General features: G+C 41.8%; 2 protein-coding genes across 6 annotated transcripts in view; one reads left to right on the top strand and one right to left on the bottom strand.

The window, feature by feature from the left end:
* si:ch211-193k19.2 (uncharacterized protein LOC100034574 homolog) overlaps positions 1 to 16432 on the bottom strand; it is a 1126861-nt gene that overhangs the window by 663002 nt on the left and 447427 nt on the right. The window lies entirely within an intron of this gene.
* elmo1 (engulfment and cell motility 1 (ced-12 homolog, C. elegans)) overlaps positions 1 to 16432 on the top strand; it is a 99196-nt gene that overhangs the window by 79801 nt on the left and 2963 nt on the right. For all 5 annotated transcript variants that reach the window (XM_034240955.1, XM_034240954.1, XM_034240952.1 and 2 more), the window contains 4 exons: positions 8059 to 8222; positions 10845 to 10957; positions 14200 to 14307; positions 14598 to 14680. In XM_034240955.1, coding sequence (XP_034096846.1) covers positions 8059 to 8222; positions 10845 to 10957; positions 14200 to 14307; positions 14598 to 14680 — 468 coding nt within the window. The remainder of the gene's footprint in view (positions 1 to 8058; positions 8223 to 10844; positions 10958 to 14199; positions 14308 to 14597; positions 14681 to 16432) is intronic.

The following is a 16432-nucleotide window of genomic DNA, read 5'->3' on the forward strand; positions in this document are numbered from 1 at the left end:
GGCCTAATAGCAGCTCTTTGCATTATTCATCTGCAGTCATGACAAATTTGACTGACTTTAGTTTTTCAGAAGGCTCCAGTCGGATACAAAAAAAGTATTAAACATATTTGTACAGACAGAATTGATCGCAGCCATGCATCATGGGTAGACTCTAAGACAACAATTGTCCCTGATGGGAGTTATTAAACAAGATGTAGTGAAATAATACCAGTTAGGATGTCCTTGAATGGATGTTTAATCACAAACCAATTTACTAGTCCTCTGGGACAATTAAAGCAGAACGTTCATATTTCCTGCAACATTTGTGTCATAATAAATTACTGCAAAGCTGTGCCAAGGTCAACACTTTCATCAGCATTTCTTGACTTGCAGTAAATGGCGTTTTCCCAGGCGACTTTGCTCTCCAGTCATCCATATGGGCTGTGCTGCACCTCACAGCCGGTTGTTGAAAAAGAGCTCCTCTGACAGTTTGTCTGGGCGTGCAGAGATGGCACTCTAAATATGGAAACAACAGCTATCCGCAACAGCTGGCGTCAAACCCTGCATCACTTGTGAAGAACAGAGAAAAGGATTGATCCATAGAGGTCTCCAGATGTACTTTATATCGTGTGTGGACACGGGAATATTGGGATTTTACAGGGAACGGTCACTAGTAGTTTTGTTTTCTGTTATTGGCGTTTGTTCATTCTGTTTAATGCATGTGAGAAAGGAAATGTGTGTGTGCAGTACAAGTGTGTACATTGAGTATATATATCTTGCCTACAAATACAGTATGTGCTGTTCCCTGTGATGCAGTAATGCTGTCAAAAAAAGGTCCCCAAGGCATTCGCTAATAGAGAAAAAGCTGCCTTTCACTGCGCTTTTAAAGTCACATTCACCCCTTACAGTACCACTCTATTTTATTGAAATACCCAGATACAGTGTCTCCTTACATACCAGCTGTGTGGGGGAAAGATACATCATTTACATTTTAATGGATGAAAGTACTGCATTTTTCAACTTAGTTGCTCTCAGCAGACTTAACACAGAGCCATGACGGGGTTGTCAGGAGAGTCTAACAAGAAAAGCTGGGAATCTGTCTGCGGCGTTCACCTCTTGTTCCACACTTTATGAAATAGCACTCCCACGCTGTCTCTTGTTTGGCATTTTATACAACACATCAAGCTGTGTAAAGGTGCCACCACATTAATGCTTGAGATACAATTATCTATAAAGGTTGAACATTATGCTGTGAAAGGTTATTAATGGGTTTGCAACTAGCCATTTTTTTTCAATATAAAATAATAATGATTTAAAAAAAAAAAAGACATACACCAATGGAAAATGTTATGCCGCCGGCGATGTTTCAAATGACTTATATTGTTCAACCAAAAGTCCAAAACCCAAATATATTCAATTGACATTTATATTAAATGGAGAAAAGCAACCGGTCCTCACATTTGAGACGAATCCGCTAATTGACTAATGATTTGTAATTATGTAATCAAAGCTAATGCTGATGGACAACCTGTAGTTGTTTGCTGCTGTCCCTTACATGACCCTTGTTCATTTCGTCACATTTGACAATCCCCACCTTTATGTCATGTACAAAGTCTCTGCAGCCATTTTAACTATAGCACAGTAACATCTGACACGCAGAGCAATGTGGATTATTGTTTTAAGAAGTAGATTTCTTTAGCCTTTGAAGCACAGTGTTGTGACCAAAGAGACGCTGTAGTGTGTGTGTGTCTCTAACGCCTGTCAGACGGAGATCTGTGTTTTTATTGTGCCCTGCCAAACGTCCTCTCACACAGACATTGCGGGTGACAGGGCAAAACAACAGCACAGTTGGCATTGTTGGAATATATTAGTGTCATTATCATTTCAGAAACCAGAAGTAAACTATATCTGTTGCCTACAAAGAGAGTGGACAAACAAGGCTCGTAGTTAACCTGTCAATACTTGATTTGATCCAGTACTAGCTATACTCGTGGTTTAAGGCCAAGAGGTTTAATGTATTAGAATATATATATGATTTAACACTGACAACCATGGCTTTGCCTTGAGTTTGATATTAGAGCAATAAATCAAAGACCACAGCGTTTTCATATTTTCAGTCCTGTCGGCTTCTAAAACACTTTTTTGGGGATATTTATTCAATGCTGTTTTATCACCTTCTAAATGTAATGCAACCCGCAGCAGCTCTCCTCTCTCTGCATGATAAGAGAAAAGCATCCTTTCATGTCCATCTCTGCGGCATTGTTTTATTTTTAATGACATGGTCAACTTTGAAGGAGATAATTATTCAATTAACATAGAAGAGTGGCAGAGAGAAAGAATGTAATGACCATTTCAATAACAGCAAAATGGATTCCCTGCATTCTCTTCTTCTGCTGCTTTCTAAAAAGAAACGGGCTCTCTGACATGTGAACACGTGTGTGAATGCTTCCTTTTGTATGTTGGCAAGGAAGCGTGATTTGTCTACTCCAAAGCTTTAAATCCAGAAACACACCTCCCCCTTATCAGCATGTGAGATAGACTTTCTGATTGCTTTCAGGCAGTATCAGCAAAGTCATTATTCTGTGATTACCGCCTTATTTGCCCAGCAAAGTACCTCTCCAGCGCAAACGCCAGATTTTCCACCCAGGCTTGAGTGGCGGGTGAGCATTTGACTGACAGCTGCTAAATGATGTCATTAGCATCCTCTTTGGTAAATGGAGCAGCGGCTACAGTCGATTGGTTGGTAATTTGTTTTACGGCTGATGCGTTGCCGATGATGGATGGTAGGGCGACTCCGGGGAAAGAGGAACTGCCTAACTGTCCCGTTTGAGGAGAGAGTGGGAGGAGGAGGAGAGTGAGGGTGGAGGAGTCTGTGTGGCCAGCTCTTCATTACGTGTACTACTGTAGATGGCTCATGAGACAGCGTTTAATATAATTCTAGCTTCCTGTCCAAAGAGCTACAAAAAAGTGTAATGGCCTAGAACAGCTTAGTGTGAGAGGGACAGAAAGACAGAAATAGCGGTGTACAAGATAGAAGAGATAAATCTTGGATCAACTGCTCTGACGATAGACAATTCTGCGTGTAGATCATTTTTAGTGCAGCTGAGATGACTGCGGGACAAACTGAACCTAAATGTGTTCCAGCGCTGACGTCATCCCACCTCTATCAAGGTGTTCTCTGAGCAATCAGCGGATGAAAAAGGAGGATGAACATAAAATATTCATATTGCCCCTCTGCCCTGTTTTGAAAGGACCATGTGTTCATATTAAATGTGATGAATATTCACGCTGTTAATTAGCATGAGTGCAGCCACATGGGCCAACAGAATTGTTTTCCTGCCGGAGACATGACTGCAAACAAGGCATATTAATGAATCCCCTGGGACAGCTCTGCTGAAACACCAGGGCTGGAGAAGCAAGCTGCCAGTGACAATGTCATCAAATAATTCAAAGTTTACTGCTATTTTTATGATTTCACGGGAGATTTGTGTTGATTTGGGGGACAACAAATGGTTGACAAAGTGTATTGGTTATTCCATTTTCTTTATTTTTTAAATAGCTAAGGGGAAAAGTGTCCCTACTACACACGCTAACAGACCGTTTGTAATCCTAATGAGAAAATAAATACATTTGAGACTTAATTATCAGGATAGTAGGAGGGTGTATGTGTGTGAACATGTTTGATGGGCAACTCTGTGAAAGTTGCGATTAGAATTAGTGGGCAGGAGTGATGAATCTCTCGTAGCATGATTGCAAGCTGTGGCTTCATCCGTTTCTCTGCTCATTTTTCACCTCAAACATGAGGAGGAGGGGAGGCTGGAAATGTCAGTACTGGAAGTTGTACATTTAGCTGATTAGACACCCGTTTCTCCCTAAAACATGGCAGTCATCTTAAATAGCTGTTTTTATGGATGGATGAACTGGAGCAAAAAGCTTACAAGAATAATAAATCTTCCTCCTTTTATTAATGGTTACGGAAGCCTACACCTAAACTCAGAGTCTTGACACAGTCAGAATAAGTGTCGACCCAGAAAACGACCAGGGCTTCATTTTTAACAACCAAGATCAACTTTTTTTTATCACTGGTGTTCTGCATCAATATAAATGCCAGTTAATATTAGTGTATTAATCCCTGCATTCAATTATGTAATCAGTTTTTTATTCCAGTTTTTTTTTTTGTGGTGGGGGCTGAGTGTTAACTTCAGGGCTTATCAGATATAGAGTTAGAAAAATAGGGTAAATCCTTTTTGTAGCGCTCTCACTGTTCAGCGGCAGCATCTTAAACGGGGAATTTGAGTCCAGAGCTCTTAATGCATTTTTTACACCGCATTTGTGCTGCTGATTCAAGAGGATTATCCTCAATCCCCTTTGTCGTCCTGGGTTTTGGGTGCCAGGTTTGTGCTGTTCATATTTCACATTTTTGGCAGCTCCAATCTTCTATTTTTAATGTACATTTCACACCGCTTGCTCAATCTGACGAGTGTTAGTTCAGAGGTTAGCAAGTTGATGAGTAATAGCCTTGCAGACGGAAACATTAATATTACATAAGACTGTGTTTGTGATCTCGGCTCTCTGGGTTTTGGCATGGTTGTTAAAGAGGCCCTATTATGCTCTTTTGGGTTTTCCATTTCCTGTAATGTGTTCTATAGGTTGTTGAACATGTAAATGCTCTGCAAAGGCTAAAATCCCAAAGTTACTTCCAGAGAAGTACTCACTTCCCCCCTGCCTGAAACGCCTCCATTGGACATTTGCACTTCTATCGGCTATCACATTGTACGTGATAGGCTAATAGGCGGGACATCTCTAATCAGTTGACCAATTGCAACAGAGCCGACCGTCCAACCAATCAGATCAGACTGGGCTCTGGTTTCAGACAGAGGGTGAAAAGAGGTGCTGTAGCACAGGCAGTATGAGAAAAATAAATACCTTTTTTGAACATTAAAGCATGGAAACATGTCACAGTAGAATCACAAAATACAAATATAAACCTGAAAATTAGAATAATATGGCTCCTTTAAGCTGGATGTGTCCAAATGAAACCCAATTGTAAAGAACAGGAGAACACGGCACCTATAAAGAAAGTCCAAAAACATAAATGCTAACTCTTATTGCCTGTCATTGGAATAGAGTCAACATGTATTGTGAGAAAGTGTTTGCAGAGGCTGAGAATACTCAAGCATTTAATCAACAAGGCAAACAGAGAAAAGATACACAATAGAGTGAAATCATCGAGCAATGTCAAGAGTCTCTTTCTTCACCTCGGTATGATCCAGCATCTGCAGGCCCGGAGGAGGCTGCTAACGAGGCTGATCTATATTCAGGGGTCCTTGTCACGTCTACCTTCACATCTGCACAACGTGGAACAGCGCTGCTCAGAGATGTTATGACGCCAAGTCAACTTCATTTTCTAAGTCAAATATCACTACTGTGTCTCAGAAGGACAAGCCCTCGTCTATCCAAACTCTGTAAAGCTGTGCTGAGTTTTGAGAGGAAACCACTGACAGGTGAAATTCTGTGGTTTGAACCATTTCTGCACATTAGGAGTTATGTTTGCTCCCGGTGAAGTCCCCGGTCTGTGGGCTGAACACCTCCACAAATAGAGAATCTGTCTTTGAGTCATATTACTGGTACATTTCTAATTATGCAGGCTGCAAAACTGAATGAAAGCTGCTGTCACTGAATATTTCATGTTAGGGCTCACTTCCTTGACGCTCAGGGTTATGTGTAGAAGGATGAAGAGATGTTATACTTAGATAGGAATTAGTGCTTTATTAACTGTGAGGAAATCAAGTTGGTAAAGCAGCTCAAACTGGGGTTTAATTATATATAACAAAAGGTGTTTAAATGCTGTTCAGTTTAGGCTCTTGGTTTTGTCACAATTTGTTGTCTATTACTTGTTAACTATTAAAATATTTATCAGATTCAACAGGAGAATGTCAAATACAAATCCCCTTAGCTGACCACTAATTTATTAATTGTATTACTTTTATATGTGGATAAGTTTAGGTCAGGGGTCTCAAACTCAAGGCCCGGGGGCCAAATCCGGCCCGCGACTTCATTTTATGTGGCTCCGCAAGAGCTTGCAAAGAATATAATACGTTTATTATACGGTTACATGCCACTTTACAGAAGCAGGTTGCCCATAAACTACATGTCCCACAATGCATCTCGTTTTGTGACAAGCGCACTGAAGAGACTTGCAATTATTTGCCCTGGACTTCTGCTTTCAGACGTAGTTAATTACTAAGTTATTATCAGGGGTGCACATAACTTTTTTGCCCTGGTTCTCAAAGGAGCACCTGGAGATGTTGCTTGGTGCTCATCCTTAAAATGAAATAAACCGTAACTTTTGAGGGGGTCTTGACTTTATTTGCCAGACACACGGTACTGAACACACATGCAGAGGTGAACACAAGACAACATTAGCACGACCAGTAATCCTACAAGCTGTCATCACTACCCTCCTGACTGTTCTCCTCACTGTCTTCCTCTCTGTCAGACATGGTAGCTAATGATGTAGGCCTACTTCTTTCTCTCTGGTTGAGTCTGCGATTAGATGCTTGCATCCACAAGTCAACAGCTGGTTTTGGGTCGAAAGTCTCTGTTGTCATCTTAGACAAGTGGATGTAATCAAATAACTATGTGAACATAAACAATAACCTACCATAGCCAATAACAAATGAATGTAACTTATTTTATTTGTGTTGTTCATTCATATCTTATTCTACCTTAACATTTATTTATTTATGCATTTTTTTTTATCTCTCCAGTTTTAAAGGATATTTTTGGTTACTGTCCTATAGTATACATTGGAATGATTTCACACCTGTTTATCCCAATAATTATAAAGGAGTGCCTTGGAAATATGTGTTTACATAAATTGTGACCAAACCGTTTGAGACCCACTGAGATAACTTAGACTAAAGTGAACTATCTAAACCCTCAGAGTCCTTTACCTCACTGAGCTGTAGTATCAGCCTCTCAGTCTGACTGGAGAGAGCTCTCCCTCCACATTATTGTAGAAACATCTTCTTCTTACATCCGTTAGAGCAGCTAGCACCAGATTCTAATAACAACAGCGCCGTAACATATCTTTTTCTCTCTCTCCTCTCTCCTCTCTTTTCTCTTCTCCCTTCTCTCTCTTCCTCTCCCTCTCTCTCTCTCAATGTTGGTACGCAAATGCGCCTTTTTTCAAATGACCCGGTGCTCTTTTTTTGGCGGAGGTGCGCATGCGCACCAGTTATGTGCAGCCCTGGTTATTATCCTATCTCATAATAATCCAATTCAGAGGCAATATTGTAATATAATACATTATTTTATATATTATATATATATATATGATATATTTATATAGTTACAACCGGCCCTTTGAATGCAACCTTTATGCGAATGTGGCCCGTGATGAAATTGAGTTTGACATCCCTGGTTTAGGTGATATCATCTTTCAGTACGAGCCTGTGGTCCATGATAGTCGATAGGATTGATATTGTTAGCGCACTGCTGGTGGTGATTTGATTTTTTCACACACAGTTCTGTGTGTAGACTTTAATTATCTTCTGACAGCCACGCGTACACGGCAGGCTAATTGATGTAGACATGCATGAAGTGTTTTATGTTTGTGGAGTGCTTTCCTATTGTAGTGTTGCCTCCGCTGATCACAAAGTCCCCTCGACTGGGATTGATGACTTGGAACAGCACTCATGTCATGCTTCTGCAGTCACAGCCAGACTAATGGTATTAGCTAGCTGGGGTATTATAGGCAAGTTCTGTCATGCGTCTCACTGATCCGTGATACTGGGGCTAACAGTTGACTAGCCACCGTTGAATTATTCTGCTTGGCTCTTTTCCTCCCAAGGCTCAGTGCACCAGACTGGATTATAGACTTGAGTGTCAAAAAAAGAAATTAATCCTGTCGGGGACTGACGAAAAGTTTATAGCTTCCCCTGACTCCCTAAAAACAGGAGTTTTGATTTCCTGACTGTACTGACTTTGTCTTCACACGCACTTACACTCCTTCTTCATTTTGTATGGCTCCTGCATCCATGATGATCTCACCTTCCCTCCTCTTCTTCTCTGCAGGTAATGCAGGTGGTGAGGGAGCAGATCATGAGAGCACTCACTCTGAAGCCTAATTCCCTGGACCAGTTCAAGAGTCGCCTGCAGAACCTGAGCTACACAGAAATCCTGAAGATACGCCAGTCGGAAAGGATGAATCAGGAAGACTTCCAGTCCCGGCCCATCCTGTGAGTCAAGTATACGAATAGTGTTGATACATTTATTAGAGGGTGGTGGTCCGAACTGTCCCACATATCTTTGTTGGGAAGATGGTAACATATTGCTGCTACTTAAAGGAGCAGCATGTAGGAGGATAAGGGGGATCTATTGACAGAATTAATTATAATATTATTTAGTTTTGATGTGTTTAATCACCTGAAGATAAGATTACGTTTGGCCCGAAGTAGTAGTTCTCCAAACTGCTTTGGAAAGGAGATGTGGGTGTTAATTAGTTGGTAACAATCTGTCACAAACTGCTCCTTTAATATGAATAGATGGACTTAAATTGTATTCAAGCATACTGTAGGTCTTACAGCTTTAGAGGAAAATACACTCTGAACCCAAAGAAAAGTCAGACCTTTTCTGTAGAGTTGGAGGAAGTGCTCTGTGATATTCCCTAATCAGGCCTAAGACTCAAATGAGGACATGATTTGCTTCTTCAAAAAAAGAGCCGTGGTCATTAATGTGCTTGTAATTGCTTCTTTTTTTCTCTCTTTCATTTGTCAACCACATGCCAGCTAATGGCACACAGCCAGTTGCACCTGCGCTCTCCTCTCATGATTGAAAATATGCAATAAATTCAAATCTTCTGCAAATGCTATTCCTAGTGAATACTCCATTAACGACCCTCACTAAGCATGGAGAACTTTTCTGTAATAGATCATCCATTGACTGATCATGGATGCAGGGCTTGTAATGGAGAACATTGTTTTGTCCTGCCTGCAGTTAATGGAGTAGATGGCACTATTGGAAAATCGTTTCACAGAGAGAGCTTGTCCCTCTGAACAGTAATCAATGTTGAGCCACGGGCTTATTTAATCGATATTGGAAGGATAGAGACCAAACTTTAGCAGCCAATTAATCCTATTGGAGAAAAGCAGAACAAAAGCGAAAGGAGTTGCAGAGAAAACTAATGATGTAGTTATCTCATTTACATTCAGAGTTAGGTTCAAAGTTGTATTATGTATTAAACACTGTATTTCATGTGTTGACTAGGGAAAACAAGCAGAATTTAACAAGTTTACACTCAATCTATGGCTAAATTAGCCCCTTAAATTAAATTTAAAAAATGTTTTACAGAATGGCTGTGGAAAGCATTGAACATCACAGGCTAATGAGTCTTTCTTTAGCAGCGTGAGACTACCCGAGGGTGGAATTTTCCTCTAATCAATACACTCATGACTTGTAAACATAATGAGTGTGTCAGACTGCAGATTTAAAGGAGCACCGTGTTGCCTGCTAAAGGTGCTGCCAGATTTCTCCCATCAATTATCGCAGAGAATGACTTTAGACATCAAAAGAAGGTGAAGAGGAACTCTTATGGCTTCAGATCAAAGCTGTGTCTCCAGTAGAGTCTTTTTTATTTTATACCATGTTGACTTTTTCAGATATTTATGCTTTATGTGGAAAGTTTTGGATGCACTGAAAGTTGCTTACACCAACAAATGAAATGGACCTCACATAATCCATGCAGCAGGTCATCTCAGAACTGCTGACGAAACACTTTAAAATAAACCGCAATTGATCCTCTTCTCCACCTGTGCTGGAATAATGTATTGATATACTGTGAGGTACTGGGAGTTTGTAATAAGCTGTGAATGCCTCACTTGCATTTAATCATTAAAACACCTTATACCAACCAGAGTGCTTCCTTATTACAACTCTACCTCAGCCCTTTAATTCAAGTCTATTTGATTTTCTGCATTAGCCGGAAAGAATCAGTTTAAACTGAAACTGGAGCTACGTCCTTAACAAGACCATCCGAAACTATCCGACAATAACAATCTCAGTCAGAAGGATAGCATATGAGAGCAATCGAAATCCGTCCTTCCTGCGGTGAGCCACGCCTTACCCACAAGCTGCTCTTTAAAAGATGCACGAGTGAAGGTCCGACCGCAGATCAATGTAATGACTGGAGTCACTGATGAGGCAAATACACAGCGAGGGTGAGACAGATGAAAGGAGGTGAGAGCAGATGGGCCTGAAGGACAGGGGCAAGAGAAAGAAGGACAGAAGCAGTTTGAAACACCAGCAAGGCAAAATACAACAAAACATTGAAATGCATAGAGTAGAAAATCAGATAACCAAAAATCTGCATATTTCTAAAGAAAAGAAAAAGGGTACATTGAAAGAGAAAAGACTCAAGTATAATGATGAGAAATAAAGATGAGGGTAGATAATATACATAATTCATGTTGACCAGTGCTGTGTGCTCCATATTCCTACGCAACACAGACATACATACGTAAAGAAGCATGAATAAATGACAGGGAGAGCTGAGGCAGCCCAGATTCCCACTGATCAGCCTTTTGGGACGTTAGGTGACATGTTTTCTCAGTGTGTAGTACATGTGCATGCATATGTATATCTGGCTGTTTGGCATTCTCTGATCCCTCCTGGCAGCCGTAATCCAGTTTTCTTTGTCAGATAAATATTGTATGCTGCCAGAAAAGTCAGGAAATCTAAAATAATTCACTTCTTGATCTGAGAGGATTTTGCACCTTGCTGTGCTTTCCACATCTGGATGGGTGTGATTTAAAGATGATAGAGATTGTTCCTAAATCATGTGTTCCTTTTCTGTTTCTCTGAAGGGAGCTGAAGGAGAAGATCCAGCCCGAGATCATGGAGCTGATCAAACAGCAGAGGCTCAACAGGTTGTGTGACGGGACCTGCTTCAGGAAAATCAGTAGTCGCAGGAGGCAAGGTGAGAACCACATCACTCACACACACACTTATACATCCAGGGATCATAACTGCGCAGGCACCGAAACTCCCATCTCTCTCTGCTGTTTTCACAAGGCCAATCCTTCTGTTTGTTCTACATCCGTCCTCTGCAGCTCCACTCGTCGCCTTATTCCCTTTGCTTTATAAAAAAAATCCCAAAGGAAATGTGTATCACAGGAGATCTTTGAGGCTCTGGGCTGCTGAGGATCTGCTGTCATGATGGTTCACATTAAATTATTATGGCTCCATCAGCCTCTGAGGTAGAGACATAGAGTGACACGCTGCCTCTTTTAATAGAAACACATTCAGAAATGCCGTCTCAGAGGCACAAACACAAGTCTCCCTCTCTGTTTGCCCCTGCATACACAGATATATGCAGGGGCGGACTGGGACTACAAATCAGCCCGGGACTCTCGACCGGCCCACTTCGGTACCGCAAGTAACTACCGCTAGTACATTGTCAACGGGCGGGGGGGGTGCTAGTGACTTCTCCGACCGGCCCACCTCGGTACCGCAAGTAAATACCGCTAGTAAATTGTCGACGGCGGGGTGCTAGTGACTTATCCGACCGGCCCACATCGTCCGACCGGCCCACTTCATTACCGGCCCGTCGGGATTCGTTCCGAACATCCCGATGGCCAGTCCGCCCCTGGATATATGGCATGCAAAGAAATACAAAAGATAGAGGCAAGAACAGGGCGGGCATACTTACACAATTGTCACGATACATTTTAGAGAAAGCTTTAAGAGAATAATTAAAATACGGACAAAAGAGCAGACTTTGTAACCCTTAATACAGTTTTCAAGGTATATGGTATGAATATAATAAAGCAGTAAATGTTTTGCTGAGATTGAAAACAAAGATGTTACAGGACAGATGTTCAGGTAGAAAGCATCGCCCCGATCCAGTATCTTTACTGCATGTAGTCGGCTGATTTACTCTTGTCTGGATTTACAACAGACATGCTGAGAATAGTCTCAAATGACCATCACGCTTATTACTTTTCAGATCCTAGATTCCTTGTCAGAGGAATGGAGGACACAGGCACATATGCACGCACTAGCACACATACTAAACACAGGAATAAAAGCATTAGCCATTCAGAAGCAGTACACTCGCACACGCAGTCGTATATAAAGCAGTTCACGAACCTCCCTGGATTTCATTTAGCACTGTAGGGTTTAGCCTGTAGGGTTACTCTGGCTTTAATCTGCTGCAACAGGACTGACTGTAGGAGAGTCTGCCTGCTACAGCTGAAGCTCTCTCTCCTTCTGATGACTCTCGAAGTAGTCAAGGACGTGGCGTTTCTTCAAGACTCCCCTGACTCTCTCTTCCCATACATGTCTATAGTCTCCTCCCTCTCCTCTAGTATATGCTGCACATTCATGCACTGACAATGTGAAGAGAACTTTGTCTTACAGAATATCAAAGGCGTCCCTTACCAAGTTCAATTTTCCCTTAGGGTTCACAACTACATTAAATCAAAAGCAGGGTTTGCATAAATCATTAATTTGGTCCTGTCTCTTCTACTTAGATACTTTCCCATTACTTCTTAATCTACTGTAATGTGTCTTGTCCTATCTTTTTGTACATACATCAAATGTGCTCCAATTCTCCCTTCCCCTCTCCTTCTCTAAAGTCTCCTTATGCATCTTGTACAACTATTTCAAAGTCCTCCAGCCTGCAGGGACTCAAGTACCTCCATCAAATATTAATTTGGCTGACTTCAGCGCAGACGACTCTTCTCTCTACGTTTCAAAGTGCTAGTCTGTCCATTAAAGTGGATGCTTCTCTCTAAAAGCTCAGGTTGATGATGTTTTAAAGTTTTAAAGAAGGGGACTACCTGTACAGACTTTTAAGTGCACAGTGCTTGGGGGCTCTGGAGAGCTTACCTTGTATAAATGCTGCATCAAAGCAAGAGAAAATCTGGATATTTTTGCGTGATTCTGTTGAATCTTATCGTGTTGTTCACTCATATGCTGTGCTGTATTAGATAAAGACAATTGCAGTTTAAATGATACACAACTGAAATTGAATCACGATAGAGACACAGTGTCTTGAATCCAAAAGGGAGGAACATATGGGCTTGTGCGTAGAACACATGCACTCACAAATCAGTGAAACAGTTGACAGCGCCCCTCCCTTCACGTCTCTATCCGCTCCCCGTGGACGGCTGCCACTCTGCACCATCCTGGCACCGACAACTGTCTATTATCAGCAATTAGGATTTGGACTGTACCGCCCTGCACTCTCCAGCCAGAACCCCCCAGTCTGTGCCCACTCTCTGCCAGCTCAGATCCATGCCGACCTTGGCAGGGAGTGACTTAAGAACACCAGGCAGGCGCAGAGGCTGGCGATAGAGCGGCGCTTTACAGAAACAGCTGGTAGTTACAGGCGGCTGGAGGATTATACACCACACCAGCCAAGAGAAACACACACTCCATCAGCAATTATGTATTTGTTAGCTTTTGATGTTTCAATTGTGTCTAGCCTTTAACAAAACCTGAGCGTAAGAATGTTAATAAGTCCCTATCATGAAGTATCCAACTAGTTACACAATTGTTTAGGCACTGAAGTGTTTGTTAACACTGAATGTGTTACATTAATAATACAGCCAGGCCAACTCTTGCCTCACAGAGTTGTCGGCTCCTTAGTGCTTTACTTAGCCTTACAGCCTCTAAAATCGTCATATGTCCTTCCTTATCTTTTGACACAGTGCAAAATTGTATATGGCAACTGTCTTTTTTTCATACATGATCTCAGTCAAAGTAGGTGTTTCCTGTAGGTAGAGTAGTGATTTAGGGCCTTGTGCCTCTATTGTGAAACCTTGAACCTGTTTGATTTGTATCTTTTAAACAAAGCATTTGATCCGCTCACAGTTGCAGTTTGCCGCATTTGAGCCGGAGAAAGAAACCCTGGAAGTGTTTGCCCTGTGATCTCGTCTTGAGTGCGTTGATTGTTGTTGAATTAAAGTGATGAAGACAAACTGTCTGTATTGTTGCCCATCAAGATCCCTCCCTCATGCAGAGCATTACGGCCCATCTGTGGAGTTTCCTCAAGGCTGTTTTAGTCACACATTTTTCGCCATGCTAATTTACTTCGTTGATGACTCATGCTATCCCATATGAAGTCTAAACTGACTTATTGAATAACTCTCTCTCACCCTCTCCTCCCTCTCTGTTCACTCCCCTCTGTCTTCCTTCCCCCTTCTTTTTTCCTAGATAAGTTTTGGTATTGCCGTCTGTCTCCGAACCATAAAGTCCTGCACTATGGAGATTTGGAAGAGAGCCCTCAGGGTGAAGTGCCCCACGACTCTTTACAGGACAAACGTGAGTATCAAGGCGAATTTAGATTGTTTTCCTAACCCACATTTGTGACACAGTATGTATTTTTATTGCAGCTACCATTATTTATTAAAATCTCTATCCTCACATTGACACTGACGGCTGGCTATAAGTCAGTGTTAACATCTCTTCCACTTGAAAGCACAATGACCGATCAAGGGAGAGTCATAACTTTGAATAAACAATCAGCCACTCCTCTGAGAGGACGCAGTTATCACATGGATGTTGTTATTGTTGTTGTTGTTGTTGTGAACACACTTCTGTCCTCTTTGCAGTGCCTGTGGCTGATATCAAAGCTGTTATCACCGGCAAAGACTGTCCTCACATGAAGGAGAAGGGAGCCCTGAAGCAAAACAAGGTGTGTGTTTGTGTGTTTGTGTGTGCACACGTGTAGGTGGGTGGGTGTGTATCCAGGCGAGAGAAGATGTTTCTTAGTGCGTGAGAGTTGCATAACATGATGTCAGTTACATAATTTTGCTTTGGGAAATAACACAATAACTCTCAGCACAGACAGACGTATCCATCAGTGGCATTGTATAAAAAAAACCCTTCAGAGAGAAGCCCTTTCAGCTGCAGAAACAAATCACACAAGAGTTGCCAAAAACACGCCGCCATCTTTTTCTTTGCTGTTTAAATGTGAAAGTAGCACACGGCCCTGCCCTCTGCAATGCCTTAACCAAGATGAAAGAGCCATCGTGCCTCTGTGTACACATCAGCCATTCCTCTCCTGCACTTTGCCTCTGCAAACCTTCGCCCCCCCCACCCACGGGACTCTGATATATTGGATCTTGGATAAATAGCCTTGAAGACAAAGGAGAATGCCTCCCCCTGCTTTGTCTCCTTTATTACCTTGTCGATAAGCGAAGGGGAATGACCGGAGGGGGGTCTGCTGGCCGTCAGGCAGGCCTGTCCCAGCCTGGTGAATGAGAACACAAGTCCATTTCATTACTCACTGTTACAAGGCCAGCCAAAGTCACCTCTACGGGAACAGAGCAACGCTGGCAGGTGGACCATCTGTGGGACACTGAGGGGGCAAGCAGTGTTTTCCCACTGTTTCCAAATGTATTGGTCAAAGGCTGTTCTTAGATTAACTTTATATTATTTTCAAATGATTCCATATATCTCCCCCCTTCTGTGCCTCAAGGCATACGTGTTGTTTAGTTAACTTGTGCATTGACCTGGAAGTGCAGTTTGTCCTCTGTGCGGCATTTTGCATCTAATTACTGAAGCACATCATTCCGCTTTATGCAAGGTGCATGCATTCAAAGAGAGGATTACCCACATGACTGGAGGATGTGTGATAGCTATGGATGATTGCATGTTCTGCTGTATTTACTAATGTTCAAGCTATTTGCAGTGAGCACGATTTGAGTAGAAAATCCTCAGCATCTAAAAAGCAAGTAGAGATTTGTGAAGCGCTATCAAAATGAGGCTGTGTTGGGGAATCGTAGATTTCATTAGGCAGTATTTAACTGACAACTCAATACTAGTAGAGAAGCCACTGCAAGGTAGAATGTTGCACTAAATGAGTTCATAAACAACACATTGGGGTTAAAAACAGCATTTATAAACGAGCACAATATACACTTGATCGCACCAAATGAAGACCTCTGAGGCCATAAACTTGATCTGCAAGGCACCATGCACTTATTTCATTTACAAAAGTGGACTTGGTTGCAGTTGTGTTGTGACTGAAGCAACACTAGCATGCATCTTGGGGTTATAATGTCATGCACATTAAAATATCTTAACAACTATTACAGCAGTTGTCAAGAAATGTGGATGAACTGGAATCATTTTAGTGTAGTGATCGTCTGACTTGCAAATGTTAATTTGACTAATACTTTGTTACAATAATGCAAAACTGTTTGTTTATGGTGCTAATTTACTAATGTGACTAACTAAGATGGTGAACATGTTAAACATTGTACCTGCCTAAAATAAGAAAGGTTAGCATTGTCACGTATATTGAGTAAAAGATGTCCAAATGAGTGTTTCATCATTAAAGCCTATCCTTTTTGAGACTTCTGATCTGAGACAACCCCCCCCCCCCTCTGAACCACGTCTTTGAAGCCCTCCCTCACAAATTGCACCCGGGCTGCAGTGCCAG

This window comes from Gymnodraco acuticeps, unplaced genomic scaffold (assembly GCF_902827175.1).
Source record: "Gymnodraco acuticeps unplaced genomic scaffold, fGymAcu1.1, whole genome shotgun sequence".
Lineage (NCBI taxonomy): Eukaryota > Metazoa > Chordata > Actinopteri > Perciformes > Bathydraconidae > Gymnodraco > Gymnodraco acuticeps.